Raw genomic sequence first — 16,381 nt, 5'->3', positions numbered from 1 at the left:
GAGGAAAGGACGGTTCCCTCCACCATCCTCCAGGTGACTGGGTGGAGCTGGACCTGTAGTTGGGGTCTATTGATGACAGAAAATCCTATCAAACCCAAGATTTATTTAAGTTTGAGACGCTCCAGTAATGACATGATACATTACAGAGCACGAAGAAAGAATCTGAGGCTTAAATTGTTGTAATCTCTGAGATTAGATGTTGCTGTATATGAAGAAACGGTCTATACTGTAGCGGTCCACTCCTCCACAATGGTAATTGCAGTTATCTGATACGCTTTAATACTCTCGCACACAATGACGATAATCACTGGTCAGACAACGAACTTTAACAGTTAATTTATACTCCAACGCTGGGTTAAAATTGCTCTCGCGTTCGGTTTTTTTTTTTTTCACTCACGTTGAAACTGTCAACTTCTCTCTCTGTTGCTACAAATTACAGACCGGTTGTCAATAAACAATACACAGGGCCACACACAATTGGAGGTACTGATCGATACAGGTATCCCGTTGTGGGTGTCATCTGATGATTGGTGATATCTAGCAGCGGGTGGGTAGCTGTGGGCCGGTAACATAATAGTCCCTTCACCACAACACTTCTGAGCCTTTCCACCATAACTTTCCTTGTGGTCTAGATAGATAATAAATATAACGGAAATTGTGAGTATTTGTAAGATACGTTCATTTTGTTTGAGATGACGATTACTTATAGTATATCTCTACTTTGTCAATGGTGATGTTGCATTTCATCTTGAGTCACTATAGATGGCAGTATGTTATGAAAACTTTGTTTTTTTTTTTATCTTTACATGAATAGGAGTTCAGCGGTCGAGTACATACAGCGCTCGCCTTCTATCTTAAGAGTTGATGATTTGATCCCGGAGCAACCCCAGATCACCTTGCTGTGGATGGATACTAGGCTCCAGGAGGTAGGGTTTTAACCACATCTTCACTTCGGTACCTACACCCAGGGTTTATTGTCTCGGCTGTATTAGTAGTACAGGTTTAGTTTTGTTGATACTCCGGACGTCTACATGGATGTAAACTACCTCACATGAGATTTGAAAATGTTAGTTACATCGTTTATTCTTAAGTAGAAATGTAAAAAAAATCAAAACAAAAGCTTGTTAATTTCATCGATAAAACAATACAAATCTTATTGTATTAGATGTATATTTATTATTGTAAGATGTGGTGTCCAGTACTTCTTAATTGACCAAACAAGGGTATATGGTATGTAATTGTTTATATTTTAATTTTAACATGGTGTTTTAAATCATCTTGATAAAGTACTACGGAGAGTAAATCTATAATGCACGCCAAGAGAGACAATGACAAAGCCATCTTTCACATATAATGAAATGGTGATGAGAAGAAGAATACACAAATATGATGATGATGATGTAGACAGAAGGAAAATAAAAGGAACAAGAAGAAATTTAAAATAAAAAGTTGATGAACGAGGAGAAAAAGAAAGATGATACGAAGCAAATAGAAATAGAAGGAGGATAAAAAGAAGGAGGCGGAGGAGTAGAAGGAGGAGGTCAAGGTGGTGAAAAAGAGGAGTGGAAGACGATGATGATGCAAAAGAAGAGGAGGGGATGGTGATGAAAACGATGGTGATGACTACAATGGTGATGATGAAGATGGTGACGAAGACGATGGTGATGAAGACGATGGTGATGATGACGATAGTGATTTCGATAGTGGTGATGATAACGATGGTGATCAAGACAATGGTGATGATGACGATGATGATGAAGTCGATGGAGATGAAGACAATGGTGATGATGGCGATGGTGATGGTGACGATGGAGATGAAGACAGTGGTGATGAAGACAATGGTGATGATGACGATGGTGATGAAAACGATAGTGATGATGGTAATGGTGATGATAACGATGGTGATGAGGACGATGGTGATGAAGACGATGGTGATGAAGACAATGGTGATGCAGACGATGGCGATGAAGACAAAGGTGATGAAGACAAAGGTGATGAAGACAATGGTGATGAAGATGATGGTGATGAAGACGATGGTGATGAAGACGATGATGATGAAGACGATGATGATGAAGACAATGGTGATGAAAACGATGATGATGAAGACAATGGTGATGGAGACGATGGTGATGAAGACGATGATGATGAAGACGATGGTGATGAAGACGATGATGATGAAGACGATGATGATGAAGACAATGGTGATGAAGACAATGGTGATGAAGACGATGGTGATGAAGACAATGGTGATGAAGACGATGGCGATGAAGACAAAGGTGATGAAGACGATGGTGATGAAGACGATGGTGATTAAGACGATGGTGATTAAGACAATGGTGATGAAGACGATGGTGATGAAAATGATGGTGATGAAGACGATGATGATGAAGACGATGATGATGAAGACGATGGTGATGAAGCCAATGGTGATGAAGACGATGGTGATGAAGACAATGGTGATGAAGAAGATGGTGATGAAGACGATGGTGATGAAGACGATGGCGATGAAGACAAAGGTGATGAAGAAGATGGTGATGAAAACGATGGCGATGAAGACGATGGTAATTAAGACAATGGTGATGAAGACGATGGTGATGAAAATGATGTACAGTAGATGAAGACGATAGTGATGAAGACGATAGTGATTAAGACAATGGTGATGAAGACGATGGTGATGAAGACGATAGTGATTAATACGATGAAGATGATGACATTGACGATGATGGTGATGATGATGAAGATGATGGTGATGAAGCAGATGAAGACGATGGCGATGAAGACAAAGGTGATGAAGAAGATGGTGATGAAAACGATGGCGATGAAGACGATGGTAATAAGACAATGGTGATGAAGACGATGGTGATGAAAATGATGGCGTAGATGAAGACGATAGTGATGAAGACGATAGTGATTAAGACAATGGTGATGAAGACGATGGTGATGAAGACGATAGTGATTACATGATGAAGATGATGACATTGACGATGATGGTGATGAAGACGACAATGGTAAAGAAATAAAGATACTGAAGAAGACCAATGCAGTTAGATACCTTGTACGTGAGCACATGGTGTCAATCACGTATACACGAAGATTACAATACGGAGGAAGGGGTTTCTCATGTATATTCATACTGCTTGGCTGCTTCTAATGACAGTAGAAATGCCAAACTCTAAATTAAGCGGAACTAATGAGTGTATAATGGTACATACTTGTGGCACGGGGTTTGTGTGTTTGTGAGTTTCGGAAGAAAGGGAGTCTGAGTGGTCTGTTGTAGGGAGGAAAGGTTAGGAGGTGTCTTGGTGAGGAAGGGAGGGTTAGGTGTCTTATGGGGAGGCGAGGTTAAAAGGTCTTGTATGGAGGGAAGGTTAGGTGTGTGTCTTGTAGGGAGGGGAGATTAAGAGTGTGTCTTGTATGGAGGGAAGGGTTAGGTGTCTTGTAGGAGGAAGGATTAGGAGGTGTCTGGTGGGAGGGAAGGGTTAGGTGTGTGTCTTGTAGGGAGGAAAGATTAGGAGTGTGTCTTGTATGGGAGGGAAGGGTTAGGTGTGTGTCTTGTAGGAGGAAAGGTTAGGTGTGTCTTGTAGGAGGGAAGGTTAGGGAGGTGTCTTATGGGAGGCGAGGGCTAGGTGTGTCTTATAGGGAGGCGAGGTTTGGTGTGTCTTGCATGGAGGGAAGGAAGGGTGTGTGTCTTGGGGAGGAAAGATTAGGAGTGTGTCTGTAGGGGAGGAAGGGTAGGGAGGGAAGATTAGGTGTCTTGTAGGGAGGGAAGGTTAAGTGTGTCTTGTAGAGGAAGGTTAGGTGTTTGTCTTGTATGGAGGGAAGGTTAGGAGTGTGTCTTGTAGGAGGGAAGATTAGGTGTGTCTTGGTAGAGGAAGGATTAGGTGTAGTCTTGTATGTGGAGGGAGGGGTTAGATGTGTTCTCAGGAGGGAAGGATTAGGTGGTGTCTTGTATGAGGGGAAAAGGTTAGAGGTGTTCCTAGAGGGGAGGGAAGGTTAGGTGTGTCTTTAAGGAGGGAAGGAAGGGTGTGTGTTCTGGGAGGGAAGGATTAGGTGTAGGTCTTGTAGGGAGGAAAGGTTAGAGTGTGTCTTGTAGTGAGGGAAGGGTTGGTGTGTGTCTGTGTGGAGGGAAAGATTAGGTGTGTGTCTTGTAGGGGAGGGAAGGTTAGGTGTTTGTAGAGGGGAAGGGTTAGGGGTGTGTGTCTATATGGAGGAAGATTAGGTGTGTCTGGGAGGGAGGGAAGGTTAGGTGTGTCTTTGGGCGTGAGGGGAAGGATAGGTGTGGTCTTGTAGGTGGAAGGAAGTAGTGTCTTGTAAGGGAGGGAAGGGTTTGGGTGTGTGTCTTAGGTGGAGAGAGAAATAGAGTGTGTCTTGTAGGAGGAAAGGGTTAGGTGTGTTCTTGTAGGGAGAGAAAGGTTAGAGGGTCTTGTAGAGAGGAACGGTTGTGTGTCTGTAGGGGAGGGAAGGGTTAGGGGTGTGTGTCTGTGGGGGAGGGAAAGGTTAGGAGTGTGTCTTGTAGAGAGGAAACGGTTGGGTGTGTGTCTGTAGGAGGGAAGGGTTGTGTGTGTCTAGGGAAGGGGTTAGGTGTGTGTCTTATAAGTGGGAGGAAGATTAGGTGTCTTGTAGGAGGAAGAAGAGGTGTGTGTCTGTATGGGAGGAAAAGATTAGGTGTGTGTCTTGTAGGAGGAAGGTTAGGTGTGTGTCTTGTATGGGAGGGGAAGGTTAGGTGTGTCTGTAGGGAGGAAGATTAGGTGTGTATGGAGGAAAGGTTAGAAATGTGTCTTGTAGAGAGGAAGGGTTAGGTGTGTGTCTTTTGGAGGGAGGCGAGGTTAGGTGTGTGTCTTATAGGGGAGGGAAGGGCAGAGTGTGTCTTGTAGGGAGGGGACTAGTTATGTGTGTTTTTGTAGGGAGAGGAGGTTAGGAGTGTGTCTGTAGTGAGGAGAGGAAGAGGTGTGTGTCTTGTATGGAGGAAGGGTTAGGTGTGTGTCTTATATGGAGGAAAGATTAGGTGTGTGTCTTGGGGAGGGAAGGATTAAAGGTCTTGTAAGGAGGAAAGATTAGGTGTGTAGAGGAAGGGTTAGGTGTGTGTTATATGGAGGAAAGATTAGGGTTCTTGTAGGGAGGAAGGGTTAGGTGTGTCTTTGATGGAGGAAGGGTTAGGTGTGTCTTGTAGGGAGGGAAGGATTAGGTGTGTGTCTTGTAGGAGGAAAGATTGGTGTGGAGGGGAGGGTTAGGTGTGTTTGTGTGTGGAGGGAAGGGTTAGTGTGTCTTGTAGGGGAGGAAGGATTAGGTGTGTGTTTTAAGGGAGGAAAGGTTAGAATGTGTAGAGAGGGGAGGGTGTGTGTCTTTGAGGAGGCGAGGGTTAGGTGTGTGTCTATAGGGAGGGAAGGGCTGGAGGTGTCTTGTGGAGGGACTAGTTGTATGTTTTTTGAGGGAGAGGAGGTTAGGGAGGCTCTGTAGGAGGAGAGGGTTAGGTGTGTGCTGTAGTGAGGGAAGGAAGGTGTGTGTCTTGTAGGGAGGGAAGGATTAGGTGTGTGTGTGTCAAAATGGGAAAGGTTAGGTGTGTCTGGAGAGAGAAGGGTTAGGTGTGTGCTTGTAGGGAGGACTAGTTAGTGTGTTTCTTGGGGAGAGGGATTAGGAGGTGTCTGGTTAGGAGGAGAGGGTTAGGTGTGTCTTGTAGGGAGGGAAGGGTCAGGAGGTGTTTTGTAGAGGACTAGTTATGTGTTTTTGTAGGGAGAGGAGGTTGGGAGTGTGTCTGGCAGTGAGAGGAGGGGTTAGGTGTGTTAGGGGAGGAAGGGTTAGTGTGTCTTGTACGAGGGAAGGATTAGGTTCTAATGAGGAAAGGTTAGGTGTGTCTTAGGGGAGAGAAGGTTAGGTGTGTGTCTTGTAAGGGAGGGAAGGGTTAGTGTGTCTTGTATGAGAGAAAGGTTAGAGTTCTGAGAGAGGGAATGGTTGGGTGTGTTTAGTAGAGAGGAAACGGTTGGGTGTGTCTTGTAGAGGGGAAGGTTAGGTGTGTGTCTTTGTGAAGGAGGAAAGGTTAGAGTGTATCAGAGAGGAAACGGTTGTGTCTGTAGGGAGGAAGGTTAGGTGTGTCTAAGGAGAGAAAGGTTAGGAGTGTGTCTGTAGGAGAGGAAAGGTTGGGGTTTAGGCTTAAAGAGGAAACGGTTGGGTGTGTTCGTAGGAGAGAAGGGTTAGTGTGTCTTGTATGGAGAGAAGGTTAGGAGGTTTGTAGAGAGGGAACGGTTTGGTTGTGTCTTTGTAGAGAGGAAATGGTTATGTGTGTTTTGTAGGGAGGGGTTAGGTGTGTGTTCAAGGGAGGAAAAGGTTAGGAGTGTGTTCTGTAGAGAGGAACGGTTGGGTGGTCTTGTAGGGAGGGAAGGGTTAGAAAAGTCTTGTAGGGAGGGAAGGGTTAGGTGTGTCTTGTAGAGGAAGGGTTAGGTGTGTGTCTTATATGGAGGGGAAGATTAGGTGTGTGTTTGTAGGGGAGGGAAGGGTTAGGTGTGTGTCTTGTAGGGGAGGGAAAGATTAGGGTGTGTCTTGTAGGAGGGAAGGAAAAAGGAGGAGATTAGGTGTGTGTACAGGAGGAAGGTTTGGTGTGTGTGTTGTATGGAGGGAAGGGTTAGGTGGCTTAGGGAGGGAAGGGTTAGGTGTGTGTGTTCTAAAGGAGAGAAAGGGAGGTCTGTAGAGAGAACGGTTGGGTGTGTGTCTTGTAGAGAGAAACGGTTGGGTGTGTGCTCAGGAGGGTTAGGTGTGTGTCTTGTATGGGAGGAACGGTTAGGAGTGTGTCTGTAGAGAGGAACGGTTGGGTGTGTGTCTTGTAGGGAGGAAGGGTTAGGTGTGGTCTTGTAGGGAGGAAGGGTTAGGTGTGTGTCTCTAGGGGAGGGGAAGGGTTAGGTGTGTGGTGTTTTGATGTGGAGGGGAAAGATTAGGTGTGTGTGTTGTAGGAGGGAAGGGGTTAGGTGTGTGTTTAAGGGGGAGGAAAAGATTAGGTGTGTGTCTTGTAGGAGGAAAGGTTAGGGTGTGTCTTGTAGTGAGGGAAGGGTTAGGTGTGTGTCTTGTAGGAGGAAAGATTAGGTGTGTGGTCTTGTAGGAGGAAGTTGTGTGTCTTGTAGGGGAAGGAAGTGGTGTGTCTTAGAAGGGAGGGAAGGTTAGGGTGTGTGTCTTGGTGGGAGGGAAGGGTTAGGTGTGTGTCTTGGTATGGAGAGAAAGGTTAGGAGTGTGTGTGAGAGAAAGGTTAGGAGTGTGTCTTGTAGGAGAGAAGGGTTAGGTGTGGTCTTTATGGAGAGAAAGGTTAGGAGTGTCTTGTGGAAGAGAGGGAACGGTTGGAAGTGTCTTGTGGAGGAGGGAAGGATTAGGTGTGTCTTTGTAGGAGGAAGGTTAGGGAGTGTGTCTTGTAGTGAGGAAGGGTTAGGTGGTGTCTTGTAAGGAGGAAAGATTAGGGTGTGGTCTGTAGGAGGAAGGGTTAGGTGTGTGTCTTGTAGGAGGAAGGGTTAGGTGTGTGTAAGTGGAGTGGAAGGGTTAGGTGTGTGTCTTGTATGGGAGGGGAAGGTTAGTGTGTTTTGTATGGAGAGAAAGAGGAGTGTGTCTCAGGGGAGAGAAAGGTTAGAGTGTGTCTTTTGTAGGGAGAGAAGGGTTAGGTGTGTGTCTTTGTAGTGGAGAGAAAGGTGGGGAGTGTGTCTGTAGAGAGGGAACGTTGGGTGTGTGTCTTATAGAGAGGAAATGGTGGGTGTGTGTGTTTTGTAGGAGGAAGGGTTAGGTGTGTGTTTGTATGGAGGAAAGGTTAGAGTGTGTCTTGTAGAGAGGGAAGGTTAGGTGTGTGTTCAGGTGAGGAAAGATTAGGTGTGTCTTCTGTAGAGGGAAGGATTAGGTGTGTGTATGGAGGAAAGGTTAGAGGTCTTGTAGAGAGGGAAGGGTTAGGTGTGTGTCTTTGAGGGAGAAGAGGTTAGTGTGTCTGTAGGGAGGGAAGGGTCAGGAGTGTGTTTGTAGGGAGGGGACTAAGCTTGTAGGGAGAGGAGGTTAGGAGTGTAGGAGAGAGGGTTAGGTGTGTGTAGGGAGGGAAGGGTCAGGAGTGTGTTTTGTAGGAGGGGACTAAAGCAGTGTGTTTGTAGGAGAGGAGGCAGGGAGGTGTTCTGTAGTGAGGAGAGGGTTAGGTGTGTGTTTTGTATGGAGGAAGGGTTAGGTGTGTGTTCAGGGAGGGGAAGGATTAGGTGTGGTTTTGCAATGAGGGGAAAGGTTGTGTGTGTCTAGGAGGAAGGGTTAGGTGTGTCTTGTATGGAGGGAAGGGTTAGGTGTGTGCTGTATGAGGAAAGGTTAGAGTGTGTCTTGTAGGGAGGGAAGGGTTAGGTGTGTGTCTTGTAGAGAGGAATGGTTGGGTGTGTGTCTTGTAGGGAGGGAGGGGTTAGTGTGTCTTTGGTGGGTGGGAGAGAAAGGTTAGAGTGTGGTCTTGGGAGAGAGGAATGCATGGGTGTGTGTTTTGTAGAGAGGAAATGGTTGGGTGTGTGTTTTGTAGGGAGGAAGGGTTAGGTGTGTGTTTTGTAGGGAGGGAAAGGTTAGGGGTGTGTTTTGTAGAGAGAAATGGTTGGGTGTGTGTGTTTTGTAGGGAGGGAAGGGTTAGGTGTGTGTCTTGTAGGGAGGGAAGAAGGGTGTGTGTCTTGTAGGGAGGGAAGGGTTAGGTGTGTGTCTTGTATGGAGGGAAAGATTAGGTGTGTGTCTTGTAGGGAGGGAAGGGTTAGGTGTGTTCTCAGGTGGAGGAAGGTTAGGTGTGTGTCTGTAGGGAGGGAAGGATTAGGTGTGTGTCTAGGTGGAGGAAGGGTTAGGGTGTGTCTTGGTATGGAGGGAAGGGTTAGGTGTGTCTTGTAGGGAGGGAAGGGTTAGGTGTGTGTGGTTAGGGGGAGGAAAGATTAGGTGTGTGTGTGGGTGGAGGGAAAGATTAGGGTGTGTGTCTGTAGGGGAGGAAGGATTAGGTGTGTTTTGTATGGGAGGGGAAAGATAGGGTGTTTGTTTTGTGGGAGGGAAGGGTGTGTGTCTTTGTAGGGAGGAAGGATTAGGTGTGTGTTTGTAAGGGAGGGAAAGATAGGTGTTTGTTTTGTAGGGAGGGAAAGAGATTAGGTGTTTGTTTTGTATGGGAGGGAAAGACAGGTGTGTTTTGTAGGGAGGGAAGGGTTAGGTGTGTGTCTTGGTGGTGGAGGGAAGGATTAGGTGTGTGTCTGTATGGGGGAGGGAAAGATTAGGTGTTTGTCTTTGTAGGGAGAAGATTAGGTGTTTGTCTTTGTAGGGGAAGGATAGGTGTGTTTTGGTGGGGGAGGGAAGGATTAGGGGGTGTGTTCTTGGTATGGAAAAGATTAGGTGTTTGTCTTGTAGGAGAGAAAGGATTAGGGTGTGTGTCTTGGTAGGGAGGGAAGGGTTAGGTGTGTGTCTTGTAGAGTGGAGGGAAGGATTAGGTGTTTGTCTTGGGGAGGGGAAAGATTAGGTGTGTGTCTTGTAGGAGAGGAAGGGTTAGGGTGTGTGTTTTGGTGGGAGGGAAGGATTAGGTGTGTGTGTTTTGTATGTGGAGGGAAAGATTAGGTGTTGTCTTTGTAGGGAGGGAAAGATTAGGTGTTTGTTTTGTAGGGAGGGAAGGATTAGGTGTGTGTTTGTATGGGGAGGAAGGGATTAGGTGTGTGTTTTATGGAGGAAAGATTAGGTGTTTGTCTTTGTAGGAGGGAAGGATTGGGTGTGTCTTGTAGGGAGGGAAGGGTTAGGTGTGTGTTTTGTAAGGGAGGGAAGGATTAGGTGTGTGTGTTTGTAGGGGAGGGAAAGACAGGGTGTTTGTCTTGTGTAGGGAAGAAAAGCGGTTTTGAGGGAGGGATTATGTGTGTCTTAGAAGGGAAGGGGTTAGGTGTGTTTGTAGGGAGGAGGGAAAATAGGGTGTGTGTTTAATGGGGAGGGAAGGTTAGGTGTGTCTGTAGGGAGAAGGGTTAGGTGTGTCTGTAAGGAGGTGAAAGGTGTTTGTAGGGAGGGAAGGATAGGTGGTTTAGGAGGGAAGGGTGTGGTGTCTTATGGAGGGAAGGATTAGTGTGTCTTGTATGGAGGAAAGACAGTGTGTGTCTTGTAGGAGAAAGATTAGGGTGTGTCTTGTATGGAGGAAGGATAGGTGTGTGTCTTAGAAGTGGAGGAAGATTAGGTGTTTGTCTTAGGGAAGGACAGTGTGTCTGTAGGTGTAGGGTGTGTGTCTTGTGTGGAGGAAGAAAAAGTGTTGTAAGTGAGGAAGACAGGGGTGTGTGTCTTGTAGGGAGGAAAGATAGGTGTCTTTGTAGGGAGGGAAGGTTAGGTGTGTCTTGTAAGGGAGGAAGGATTAGGTTTTGTAAGGAAAGATTAGGTGTTTGGGGAGGGAAGAGAAGTGTATGAGGGGTTTAGGGGAGAAGGGTTAGGTGTTTGTATGTGGAGGAAATGTATGTGTGTTTTGTGGGTGGGAGGGAAAGACAGGGGTGTTTGTCTTGTAGGGAGGAAAGATTAGGTGTTTGTCTTAGTGGGGAGGAAGGATTAGGTGTGTGTCTGAAGTGGGAGGGAAGGACGGGGTGTGTGTCTTGTATGGAGGAAAGATTAGGTGTTTGTATGGTAGAGGAAGGATTAGGGTGTGTCTTGTAGGGAGGAAGGGGTTAGGTGTGTTCATGGGAGGGAAGGATTAGTGTGTCTTGTATGGAGGGAAAAGATTAGGTGTTTGTCTTGTAGGGAGGAAAGATAGGGTGTTTGTCTGTAGGGAGGGAAGGGATTAGGTGTGTGTCTTGTATGGAGGAAGGATTAGGTGTGTGTTTATGTGAGGAAAGATTAGGTGTTTGTTTTAGAAGGAAAAAGTGTAGGGAGGGAAGGAAGTGGTGTGTTTTAAGGAAAGAATGTGTGTTTTGGAGGAAGGAAAAAAGTTTTGTATGGAGGAAGGGTTAGGTGTTTGTCAGGGGAGGAAAGGTTAGGTGTGTGTCTTGTATGGAGGAAAAGATTAGGTGTTTGTCTTGTGAGGAAGATTTGTGTGTCTTGGAGGGAAGGTGAGGTGTGTCTTATGGAGGGAAAGGAGGTCTTAGAGGGAAGGGTTAGGTGTGGCTAGGCTGAGGGGAAAGGTTAGGAGTGTGTCTTGTAGGGAGGGAAAAGGTTGGGTGTGTCTTAGGGAGGGAGATTAGGGTGTGTGTCTGTAGGGAGGAAGGGTTAGGTGTGGTTGTAGGGAGGAAAGGTTAGGTGTGTCTTGTAGAGAGGAACGAAGGGTGTGTGTCTTGTAGGGAGGGAAGGATTAGGTGTGTGTCTGTAAGGAGGAAGGTTAGGTGTGTGTCTATGGGAGGAAAGATAGGGTGTAGGGAGGAAGGAAAATGAGGAAAGGTTAGGAGTGTGTCTTGTAGAGAGAACGGTTGGGTGTAGGAGGAAGGGGTTAGGTGTGTGTCTGTAGGGAGGAAGGAGTTAGGTGTGGTTCTTGTAGGAGAAGGGTTAGGTGTGTGTTCTGAAGGAGGAAGGGTTAGGTGTGTCTTGTAGGAGGAAGGGTTAGGTCTCAGGCTGGGAGGGAAAGGTTAGGAGTGTCTTGTAGAGAGGAAAGTTGATGTGTCTGTAGGAGGGGAAGGTTAGGTGTGTGTCTTGTAGAGGTGCAGGAGGAGGAAGGTAAGGTTTATATGGAGGAATGTGTTTGTAGGGGAGGGAAGTGTTGAGTCTTGTAGGGAGGAAGGGGTGTGTGTCTTGTAGGAGGGAAGGGAGTGTGTTTGTATGGAGGAAAGATTAGGTGTGAGGGAGGGAAGGATAGGGTGTGTGTGTCTTGTATGGAGGGAAGATTAGGTGTTTGTCTGTAGGGAGGGAAGGGTTAGGTGTGTGGCTTTGGTATGGGAGGAAGGTTAGGTGTGTGTCTTGTAGAGGAAGGATTAGGTGTGTGTCATGGAGGGAAAGGTTAGAATGTTTGTAGAGAGAAACGGTTGGGTGTGTCTTGTATGGAGGAAGGGTTAGGGTGTGTGTCTTGAGGGAGGAGAGAAGTGTATAGGGAGAAGGGTCTGGAGGTCTTGTAGGGAGGGACTAGTTATGTGTGGAGAGTGTTAGGAGTGTGTCTGGTAGTGAGGAGAGGGTTAGGTGTGTGTCTTGTAGGGAGGGAAGGGTCAGGAGTGTGTCTTGTAGGGAGGGGACTAGTTATGTGTGTTTCTTGTAGGGAGTGGCGTGTTAGGAGTGTGTTTGGTAGGGAGGGGAGGGATAGGTGTGTGTCTTGTAGGGAGGGGAAGGTTAGGTGTGTTTCTTGTAGGGAGGAGAGGTTTAGGTGTGTGTGTGTGTCTTGTAAGGAGAGGAGGGCTAGGTGTCTTTCTTGTAGGGAGGAGAAGGTTAGGTATTGTATCTTATAGGGAAGGAAAAGTTTGGAGTGTGTGTTGTAGGGAGGGCAAGGTTAGGAGTGTGTCTTGTAGCGAGGGGAAGGTTAGGAGTTTGTCTTGTAGCGAGGGGAAGGTTAGGAGTTTGTCTTGTAGAGATGGGAGGGTTAGGAGTGTGTCTTGTAGGGCGGGAAGGGTTAGTTGTATGTGTCTTTTAAAAGAGTATACTGTATGGCGAGAAGCAGTGCTGACATTAAAACAGCGGACTTATTCACATAAGGAGAAATAGCACACCATAATAACAGGTTCAGTATTACCATGACAATAGGCATACTGGTATCACGTTGCCACAATGAATGGAACACTGTCACCAAAGCCACCAAAAAGAACAAAATATCTCTAACAGACCTCTTGTGAATGTTTCTTATTGTATATTTCCTTATACTGTATTTCAGCTTTTCTATTATAAATGTTGAAAATATACTCATTTGCTAGTAAAGACATGAAGTTAGAACACAAAATGTGACTACTCATTAACACTCTGTTGGTCTGCCTTTATTGCTATGATAATTAAAAAGATTTTAATCTATATAAAATTAAAGATGTACATTTACTTGTGAAAGATGAAATGCATAGAGTACTCCACGTTTGTTGATATTGTGATAAAGGCGTCCTTCCCAGTGCAGAGGAGAGACTACTGCCGCCAGTCTGGTATCGTGGAGGAAACGTATGAGCGGGTTAATGAGGTGTGGATCGTGGTAGTGGTGGGAGGAGGCAGACGAAGAGAGGAACAGGTAGGTGATGGGAAGTTAACATGGTGGGATGGAGGACTGAGGGTGATGGAGCAGTCATAGAGGGAGGGGGGGGGGGTGAGACATGGCCGTGTGTAAAGGTTGTGTGGTGATAATGATGTTGTGATGAGAGTTATGGTGTTGTTATGATAATGCTGGTGCTGTTATGATGAAGTGGTGAAGATTTTGGTGTGGTGATGAGAGGAAGGTATAATATTACCAACTGTTAGTTGTACCAATTAATGTCCTTCCTAACCAGACTGTTTTTATTTTCAAATATTTTTTTCCGTAAATTAACTAACAGAGATTAAAAAAATTAAAATAATATACTCGGGTTCCTTATACCAAACACTCGCAGAACCTTCAAATAGCCCCTCCTCCCCTTTCAGTTCACCTGAGAGTAAAGTCACTTAATCAGGCTTATACAGTTAGCAACACGCAGTGAAGTCGTGAAAAATAACTAAAGAAGTCAATGGGTCAAAGCTGCGAGCCAAGGCCTATCACCGGAACAAAACAAGGAAATAAAAAGAAGAAAAAAAATGGTTTAGGTCACATCTTTCAGTATTAACAGATAACTCGTCCCCGGGAAAAAAAGAAGAATAAATTTACCAGTATTTTCATATATTTTTCATGTCATCGTAAAAGTAGAAGGAGAGGAAAAAGAAGAAGCAAAGGGAGGAGAAGGAAGCAGAGAAAGAAAAAGAAGGAAAATACTTAAGGTTTAAAGAAATGTCGTGGAAGTTAAGTACTTATTAATGATAATCATATTAATGAGGAAATTATGATAATGATATTCTATTTGTCATGAGGTACTTTTGGGAGGAAGAGTCTGCCTGTGTATTTATCATTGATCAAGATGCATACTGGTGTTTATATGGTGGGGGTGAGAGAAGTGATAATGAAGGTGATGATGATGATGATGATGATGATAAGGGACGTGGTGGTGTTCGTGAGGATGATGGTGGGGAGGTGGTGATGGTGAAGGTGGTGTTAGTGATGATTCTGATAGTTGAGGGAGGTAGTGATGATGATGATGATGATGAAGGTAGTGGTGGTAATGATGATGGTGATTAGGGCGATAGTAGTGATGATAATGATGATGATGATGATGATGGTGAGGGACCAAGTGGTGATGATGATGATGGTGATGGGGAGGGAGCTATTGGTGGTGATGATGATGATGACGTTGATGATGATGATGATGATGATGATGATGATGATGGTAAGGGAGTTAGTGATGATGATGATGATGATGAGGGAGCTAGTGGTGATGATGAAGATGATGATGATGATGATGAGGATGATGGTAAGGGAGTTAGTGGTGATGATGATGATGAGGATGATGATGAGGATGAGGGAGACTAGTGATGATGATGATGCTGATGATGATGATGATGATGATGTTGTTGATGATGGTGAGGTAGCTTGTGGTGATGATGCTGGTGAAGGAGCTATTGATGATGATGATGGTGAGGGAGCTAGCTGTGATGATGATGATGGTGAGGGAGCTAGTTGTGATGGTGATGGTGAGGGAGCTAGTGGTGATGATGATGGTGAGGAGGTATGATGATGATGATGGTGAGGGGCTATGATGATGAGGATGGTGACTAGTGGTGATGATGATGGTGAGGGAGCTAGTGATGATGATGGTGAGGGAGCTGGGTGATGATGATGGTGAGGGAGCTAGTGATGATGATGATGGTGAGAGAGCTAGTGGTGATGATGATGATGGTGATGGAGCTAGTGGTGATGATGATGATGGGGAGCTAGTGATGATGATGATGATGATGATGATGATGATGATGGAGCTAGTGATAATGATGATGGTGGGGAGCTAGTGATGATGATGATGGTGAGGGCTAGTGGTGATGGTGATGGTGAGGGCTAGATGATGATGATGATGGTGAGCTAGTGGTGATGATGAGGGAGCTAGTGATGATGGTGATGGTGAGGGGCTATTGATGATGATGATGGTGAGGGAGCTAGTGGTGATGGTGATGATGAGGGAGCTGATGATGATGATGGTGAGGGCTAGTGGTGATGGTGATGGTGAGGGCTATGGATGATGATGATGGTGAGGGGCTAGTGGTGATGATGATGATGAGCTGGGGTGATGATGATGGTGAGGGGAGCTAGTGATGATGATGATTGGTGATGGTGATGATGGGGAGCTATTGATGATGATGGTGAGGAGCTGATGATGATGATGATGGTAAGGAGCTAGTGGTGATGGTGATGGTGAGGGAGCTATTGATGATGATGATGGTGAGGAGCTAGTGGTGATGGTGATGATGAGGGCTATTGATGATGATGATGATGGTGAGGAGCTAGTGGTGATGGTGATGGTGAGGGAGCTATGGATGATGATGATGGTGAGGGAGCTAGTGGTGATGATGATGATGATGAGGGAGCTAGGGGTGATGATGATGGTGAGGAGTTGATTGATGATGATGATGTGATGGGAGCTAGTGGTGATGGTGATGGTGAGGGAGCTGGTTGATGATGGTGGTGGAGCTAGTGGTGATGATGATGGTGAGGGGCTAGGCTGATGAGATGGTGAGGAGACAGATGGTGATGGTGAATGAGTTGGTGATGATGATGGTGAGGGGAGGTATGATGATGATGATGGAGGGAGTTAGTTGATGATGAGGATGGTGAGGGCTATTGGATGATGAGGATGGTGAGGGGAGCTAGTGGTGATGATGATGGGAGAGCTAGTGGTGATGATGAGATGGGTGATGGAGCTAGTGGTGATGATGATGGTGATGGAGCTAGTGATGATGATGATGAGGGAGATAGTGATGATGATGATGGTGGGGGCTAGATGATGATGATGGTGAGGGACAGGATGATGATGATGATGAGGAGCTAGGTGATGATGATGATGATGAGGAGCTAGTGATGATGATGATGGTGAGGAGTTAGTGATGATGATGATGGTGAGCTAGTGGTGGTGATGATGATGATGGGGAGCAGTGATGATGATGATGGTGAGTGGTAGTGAGGATGGTGGGGAGCTATTGATGATGATGAGGGGAGGTATTGATGATGATGATGATGAGGGAGCTAGTGGTGATGATGATGATGAGGGAGCTAGTGATGATGATGATGAGGGAGCTAGTGGTGATAGGTGAGAGGGGAGCTGTTGATGATGATGATGTAGGTAGTTGAGATGATGATGTAGGGGAGATAGATGATGATGATGGGAGTTAGTGGTGAGGAGAGGGAGCATATGATGATGATGGTGAGGGAGCTAGTGGTGATGATGATGATGATGAGGGAGCTAGGTGATGA

General features: G+C 45.8%; 1 protein-coding gene and 1 long non-coding RNA gene across 2 annotated transcripts; both read left to right on the top strand.

Moving 5' to 3' along the window:
* Positions 1 to 294: 294 nt before the first annotated feature.
* LOC121880124 (prostatic spermine-binding protein-like) lies at positions 295 to 2,880 on the top strand. The gene is made up of 4 exons (XM_042387182.1): positions 295 to 310; positions 1,644 to 1,856; positions 2,391 to 2,561; positions 2,705 to 2,880. The coding sequence occupies exons 1-4, from the start codon at positions 295 to 297 to the stop codon at positions 2,878 to 2,880; spliced, it is 576 nt and encodes a 191-aa protein (XP_042243116.1).
* Positions 2,881 to 5,240: 2,360 nt separating this feature from the next.
* On the top strand, positions 5,241 to 8,875 carry LOC121880170. Its single transcript, XR_006091500.1, has 3 exons — positions 5,241 to 5,259; positions 8,639 to 8,731; positions 8,844 to 8,875. It is a non-coding gene; the product is annotated as an uncharacterized LOC121880170 (long non-coding RNA).
* The last annotated feature ends 7,506 nt before the right edge of the window (positions 8,876 to 16,381 follow it).

This window comes from Homarus americanus, unplaced genomic scaffold (genome assembly GCF_018991925.1).
Source record: "Homarus americanus isolate GMGI-L3 unplaced genomic scaffold, GMGI_Hamer_2.0 scaffold30108, whole genome shotgun sequence".
In the NCBI taxonomy this organism is placed as follows: Eukaryota; Metazoa; Arthropoda; class Malacostraca; order Decapoda; family Nephropidae; genus Homarus; species Homarus americanus.
This window is presented reverse-complemented; position numbering and strand designations above follow the sequence as displayed.